The 6762-nt window shown below is 58.5% G+C and overlaps 1 protein-coding gene across 1 annotated transcript in view; it reads right to left on the bottom strand.

Moving 5' to 3' along the window:
• Positions 1-1430: 1430 nt before the first annotated feature.
• SEMA7A (semaphorin 7A (JohnMiltonHagen blood group)) overlaps positions 1431-6762 on the bottom strand; it is a 62853-nt gene continuing 57521 nt past the window's right edge. The window contains exons 11-14 of the mRNA XM_074297008.1: positions 6122-6240; positions 5856-6016; positions 5062-5123; positions 1431-4409 (exon numbers count right to left, since the gene is read on the bottom strand). Of these exons, the coding sequence (XP_074153109.1) occupies positions 4051-4409; positions 5062-5123; positions 5856-6016; positions 6122-6240 (701 nt within the window). The 3' untranslated portion in view covers positions 1431-4050. The remainder of the gene's footprint in view (positions 4410-5061; positions 5124-5855; positions 6017-6121; positions 6241-6762) is intronic.

Raw genomic sequence — 6762 nt, 5'->3', positions numbered from 1 at the left:
GCTGATGATAAAACCTAAGATAACTGGGTCCTTTTTATCAATAATATCTTTTACTAGGGGCCTAAGGTCAACTCGGATGAAGGGTCCTGGTTGTCTCCCTCCCTCCTAAAACGTTTGTAATACTTCTATCTCCATGTAAATCATGACCATTCCAAAACAACTTTTCTTTCACCTAGATTTTTTTAGATTCTGTTTAGCCTTTAATAAGAAATAAACTCTCCCAACTGGGGGAGGGGAGTTTGGGAGGTTGAATAAATGTGTAAGGTTAGTGATTGATATAAGGACATTGAGAACTGAGCAAAAGTGATCGTTGGCAAGAAGTTCCCTCTTCCTGGAAGTTTCCAAGAAGAGGCTGGAGAGCTCCTCATCAGAGACGCTGAGAGCTCCGTTCAGGTACAGGCTGAACTAGCTGCTTCCCTTCCAGCTCAGAGACTCCTCCCCATTGCCTCGAGGTGAAATAGAAATGGGCAACTCCTTCAGGCGGATGAGAGAAGATGAAGGGACATGTTGTTGCTGAGACTTCGTGTGGAGAGAAAGGATTGTTTTTCGATTTTATTATTAACCAAATGAGGACTAAGAATCAGTCCAATTTCCTCAATCTTAGTTTTATCTTTCCCACCCCCCTCCCCCAGCGCCATTAGGAGTTTATCTAGGTGAATTCTGGTCCTGAAAGCATGAGGCTCAACCCCTGAAGTTCTTGCCCCCAATGCCGCCGTTCAGCTGGAGCGTCTAGTGGAGATGGGCTGTGCTGGAGTTTCACATCAGCGTCACGTGCTCAGTGGAGCCGTGGAGCCCACTTCCCATTAAAATGTCTGTACCTTTATTGATTGTTCACCAATCGCGGCTGATTTTCACCTCACGGGAGCGTCCTTTTCCAAAGGGATTTAAGGAAGGAGTCCGTGTTTTGGTTGTTGGTCCAAGAGAAATCACTGATCATCAGTTTATTATTTGCTAGCTTAATAAATGGAACTCTGTCTCTTGGGCTTTTCAGTCAGTTCCCACAATGCTTGGAGCAAAGAGGAAATCACTCATTGGGAGACTCTGCCTGGGCTGGAGCCCCCAAAAGACTCTGCGTGATGATGGAACTAAGAGATCTCGGTGAGGAATGAAGAGGAGGAAGTGATCCCCGCCCCCCTGCGGGGTGGATCCAAGAAAGCGAGCAGCACAAGCACTCCTAGGGCGTTTAGAAATGGGACAGGAATAAGTCCGAGATCTAAGACAGCTCTGTCATTGGCCCACGATGCTCCAGAACCGAGACCCGAGATTGTTTCGCCACAAAGTTATTGGCAGATGGCGATGCCCACTACCGGCCGTGTGAAGCCTAAGGAAAGACTACACGCCTCCGCTTCTTTCTAGGAGAACCAGAGGCGTTAAGGGGGGACTGATGTTAACTCCCCGGGAGCAACAGGAGACAGAAGCTACACACAACGTTTTCAACACGGGATTTTTTTCATGATTTGCAGCATTTCACATTTATTAATTACACATTTTTGTCTGTCTTGTATGGCTTAGTACATAGTAAACAATTGGATGGGACAGCAGAGACTTGGAACAAAGAGAAGAGACGCCTTTCTGCTACGTTTCCGCTGTGGCCATTTTGTGCCCCTAAGGGAAAGGATGAGTGGGAGGTGAGGGGAAGACACAAAGAAGCAGGGATTCCTCATTCTTTCTCGGACCTCACATTCTGCAGTGCCCGGCCTGAGGGACAGAGGCGGCGGCCACTGCTCTCGGGTGAGGATGTTGGGAGAGAGAGAGGAGCCCTCCCGGCTGCCGATCCATCAGACCATTTCTGTAGCTGACAGCCGGTCAGCGCAAGCCCGGGCTGGGGGGAGGATGAGGTCTCAAAGGGAAGGACAACAGCAGCCTTCTTCTCAATCCCCACCTCTGGCCTCAATCCTGATTTGTTTGTTATTTTGCATGAAATTCATGTAAGGCTCAAATATACAAATTTCCCAGAAGCCCCTGTTCTTCCTGGTTGTTTCCACTAAAACTAAGATTTTTCCCTCAACAGAGACCGATCCATTTATTTATTTCGCTCCTAAAACCTTCCTTAGTAGGTAGATAGGTTGGACAAATAATGTCGTCCCCATTTGAGCTGAGAAAACTGAGACCCAGGAAGTAGAGAGACTTGTCCAATAGAAACCATGGTAATGGCTGGAACATGGCAGGTCTAGAACTCCTTTGGGCCCAGAAGCGGGGAGGTTAAGTGGGGTTGGTCCTGACCTGGAAGTAGACCCCACCCCTGGCACCTCTGCTGACCGTGTTCTGCCAGTCAATGACCAGACGCAGGTAAATAAATAGTTTGTTTATTAGTAATATATTAAAGTGCATCAAGAGGAGACAGCAGACCCAAGACTGCCGATTCCCGGGCCTGGCCCACAGGGCGCAGAGAAGAAGGTGGCCTGGGCTTGCTACTGAAATGGTAGAAGACCGAGGGCGCGGGGAGGGGGAGCTCCGCCTTCACAGCCCGGGGAGCTCCTTCTGGGATTCACAGTTTATCCTAAATTATAATATGACCTGAGCTGAAGGCATGAACCCGGATGGAAACCCGGCCCTTGGGGAGGGGACAACAGAGGGGGTTAAAATGGGACGCCCCCTCCCCAACCCTCAACTCCAAGGCCGCTCCGAGGCCCAGGCCCTCATTACCCGCGAGGACCAAAGCCCTTCTGAATGAACGCCTTGAAATCTGGACCAGTTCTATTCCTTCATTCTCGTCCCACCCCACCCCCCACCTTCCCCTCCCAAATAGTTTCCTCAACTCCCAGGTCACGGGGAATACCTGCCCCATGACCGCCATTCCGGGGGACTCCCGAGCTGGTTGACTTGGTCTCTCCCGTCGGGCCTGCGGCTCCCTGGGGATGGAGACTGTCTCCCCGGCGTTGTCCCGCCTTCCCTAGCCCGAGTCTGACCTCCCTCCTGACCTTCCGAGCTCCCGAGGTCAGGCTCCCGGAAGTCCTCCCCAGGTCGTCCAGGCCTCCGCAGACAGTCCTCCTCTGTCCCCCCCTCTCCCGCCGCCCTCCCCCCTAAACTAAACTTTCTCCGGATTATGATTCCAACCCCAGGTGCCCTAGGCTGGGTCACCTAATCCCCCCACCCCCACCCAGCCCATCATTGTTTAAGTTTCATTTGGATGCAGTTGGAAGTTGTGGAACTTAAAATAAGCTAAACAAATACAAATAAAAGTTCTTTCCGGGAGGAAAGGAAACTTCCCTAGATAAACATGCAAGCTTCAGAGGCCCTCCCTTCCCCACAAAAGGGGAAGGGACCCACCCGGGGGCGCCAGCTTGCCCGGGGCCTTCCCCGGGGAGAGGGGCCGCCCGGGAGCGGGCAGGGGCAAGGTGGAGCAGAGTCCAGCTCTGGCAGCGAGGGCACGGAGGGGCCGGGCCCGGGCCGGGGCTCCGAGGGAGGTGGGGGCGGCTGGCCCCGCCTCTTCCGGCCGCTGCCCTCCCGCCCTCACCCACCCCCACCCAATGCATAGTCAATATAGTTTCCAAGTAAGATTCACCTTTGGCAAGCTCTTCCCTTTGACCCCTGAGGGAGAACCCTCGGCTCCCCCACAGCCGCCCAGGGCTCCGTCCCCTCCGTCCTGTTCGGTGGGTGTTGCCCCCTTTCCATCCCTTGGACCCCCGGAGGACGGCTCTCCTTGAGCCCTCGGCCCTGCTCTTAAACGCTCTCAAAGGGAGAAGGCCCCGAGTCCGTCAGCCCCCCCTCGGGTGCTCGCTCCTTCACCGATGGTTCCTCCCACCAAGCGCCCCCCTTCCATCCAAGCCCGGACCTCCGAGTCCCAAACCCCTCCCCCACCCCATGCCTCCCAAGCAGGCCTATGGCTCAGAAATGTTCATTCCCCTGAAGAAAGTGGGGGAGAAGCTCTCTGCTCCCCCAGCCCATGCCCCCAGGGGCAGAGGCAAGGCTCGGCCCGTAGCGGTTGGGAGCGCGCCGGGGAGGGGGGGCAGGGGGCATCTCCCCAGAAGTGGCAGAGAGGGAAGGAGCAAGCCACAGAGTCCCACACCCTGAGAAGGAGGAGGGGCCAAGAGGGTCCGCGGGGGGTCCTTAGTGGGCCAGCAGGGCCGCGGCCAGCGAGAGCGCGAGGCCCGGCAGGAGCGAGGCACGCGCCGCGCCGCCCATCAGCAGGTGCTCGGCCGTGGCTTCCTTGCGCAGCTCCCACTCCACGGCCACGCGGCTGTACGTGCCCTCCTCGGCCTGGCAGCGGTACAGGCCGTACTGCTCGTCCGTGAGCTTCTCGATGAACAGGATGCAGTCCGAACTCTGCCAGCCGGGCTCGCAGCGGTGCACCTTCTTGTCCCCGTGGTGCCACGAGTACGTGGCGTGGTGCGACTCCACGGGGCACGTCAGGTAGTAGCGGGAGTTCCGGGCCAGGATGACGCTCTGCGCCTTGTTAGGGTCCTTCTCTGCAGAGGAAACGCTCCCGGTAATCCGCGCTCCGGGCGGCGCCTCCGCGGTCCCCCCTCCCCCCCCCCCCCCGGTTGTGAGGGCGCCCCCTTCTGTCCGACATCCTAGGAGGTGGGAGCGGGGGAAGGGGGGGGGGGGGACGCACGGCTGGGCGGGGCCCGCTCTCTAAGCATCGAGTCTCAGGGCCCGCCCCTCCGGCCTTCCCAGGCTCCCTCAGGCTGCGGCCTTCAACCCAGCCCCGGGCGGGAGACCCGACGTCGACACCTTCCACATGCACCAATGAGACGGCGGCTGGGAGGGCTTCGTGCTGGGCTCCCGGGCTGGGCTGCAAAGGCCTAGTGGGCCCGGCCCGAGGGTCAGCTCTCGCACACTCACGCACTCACTCACACACACGCAGGCACACACACCACACACACGCACACACATACACTCACACACGGGCCGCCTCAGGCCAGGCTGGTGCTCCCCCCCCTCGAGCCCCGGCTGTGGATCCGGTCACTCCCGCTGGCCCCACCCCCGTGAGCCTCTCCCCCTAGGTCGGACCTGTGTGACTCTGTGTCCCTGCACTAATGCCGGACGCAGAGCAAGCCCTTTTCCCGTCCCGCACCCACCCATCCCACAGTGGGACCCCGACAGCCCCCCCCAACTTACCCAGCTTGGAAGAAGGACATTCTGTGTGAGGCTCGTTGGGGCCCAGAGCCTGTAACAGCGGCCTAGAGACCGGATGTACAAGGGTCACACAGCCGCAAGGGAGGGGGAGATTCACGCCTCCCCCCCCAGGACCTCCACCCCTTCCCAAGCCTCCCGGAAAGTTCCAGTCCCCGTCTGAGCCCCTGCCTGACCCCGACAGCTTCTGGGAGTCTTAGAGACGTTAGGGCACTGAGCGGCTCATGCGGGCCAGCATACCCCACAGGCCAAGCTCTGAAGCCTGAGCGGGCCCCCACCCACTAGGCCGTGTCTCTGGTAACATTCTTTTTTAGGGGGGGGCACAACTCCAACAAGAAAGCCCCTTTTCTGCAGCACGAGGCACAGAGAAGGAAAGTAACTTCCGGGGCATCATGACCAGGACGGCGGAAGGCGGGCTCGGACCTCTGCAGCTGTTCTCTGCCTGCCAGGCTGCGCTGCCTCTGTGCCCGAGGCGCTTCCATTCTAATTCATTTTTTCTGATTCTCGTCAATTAAAAAAAAATTAATTTTTAAAAAATCCTTTGTTTTACGGGCTTGTTTCCACTCCGGCTAAAAAAGTCACTTAAAACTCTTTGTTCTTTGGGACGGCCGGAGAGGGGGAGGGAGAGGGTTCTGAGAGAATGCAGGGGGTCTTAACACCCAAAGCTGGAAATCCAAAGTCGTTCTAAGGGACAGGGTTCGTAACTCCCGGAGCGCGACCGCCCCGAGCACGAGACTGGGAGTGTTTCTGCGCTGGTGGCTACCGGGGGCCGCACCTACCCCTTGTGCTTGTAGATGGAGACGCACTGGCCGTTGGCGTCATCCCAGCCGCAGTAAGGGTCCCGGGCCATGAGGCAGCCCTGGCAGCCCCCCCGGTACTCGCTGCACAGGTCCAGGGGCACCTGGCTCACCTCCCACTGAGAGTTCACGTACAGTTTCATCTGAAAGAGGACGAAGGCCCCGGGTTACGGCTCTCCCTCCCGGAGGGGGGGGGGGGTCAGCTCCAGAGCCGGGACCCACAGGACGCCGTCAGCCCGGGGCCTCACCGTCACGTTGTCCAGGGCCATGGACTGGATGGTGGCCGGGTGGTGCCGGAAGGGCTGGATTTCCATGATGTTAAAGGCGCCGTCGGCCGACTCCACCACCTTGTGGATCGTTCCTTTGTCTGTAGAGAGAAGGGGGGGGGGGCAGGAACCAAGGGGGTGAACCAGAGGGAAAGGGAGGGGAGAGAGAGGGAGGGCCGGTGAATTAGGGGAAAGCGTCCGCGTCCTGGAGACTCTGAGCCCTTTGCTCCATCCCAGGCTCACCCTCCCCGGCTCAGTCAGGAGCGAATGTGGAAGAACAGAAGGAGCTGGAGGGAGGCAAAGAAAAAGGGGCCTCTCTCTGGGGAGGTCAGCCCGGGCTCCAGGCCGCGGGACTGCGCGGAGAGGGGAGCAGCCGGGCCGGGACTGGAGGGGGGCCGAGCCGGAGACCCCCCACCCCAGAGCGCCTTTCAGAGGCCAGGGAGGCCGAGCTGGCGGAGGTGGCAAAAAGCCCGGGGCCAGAACGAGGCTCCTGGCTAGGGACCGACAGAGCCATAAACTGCCCCCACACGGTCTCCCAGGGCATCGGCGGGGTCCCGGCCTTGTCCCTGAACCTGCTCCAGCATCAGCGCTGACTGCGGCATAACCCGGGCAAAGAAGGGCCT

The sequence above is a fragment of the Sminthopsis crassicaudata genome, chromosome 2 (assembly GCF_048593235.1).
Source record: "Sminthopsis crassicaudata isolate SCR6 chromosome 2, ASM4859323v1, whole genome shotgun sequence".
NCBI lineage: Eukaryota > Metazoa > Chordata > Mammalia > Dasyuromorphia > Dasyuridae > Sminthopsis > Sminthopsis crassicaudata.
Note: the sequence above shows the minus strand (reverse complement) of the source record. Positions and strands in the feature narration are given on the sequence as shown.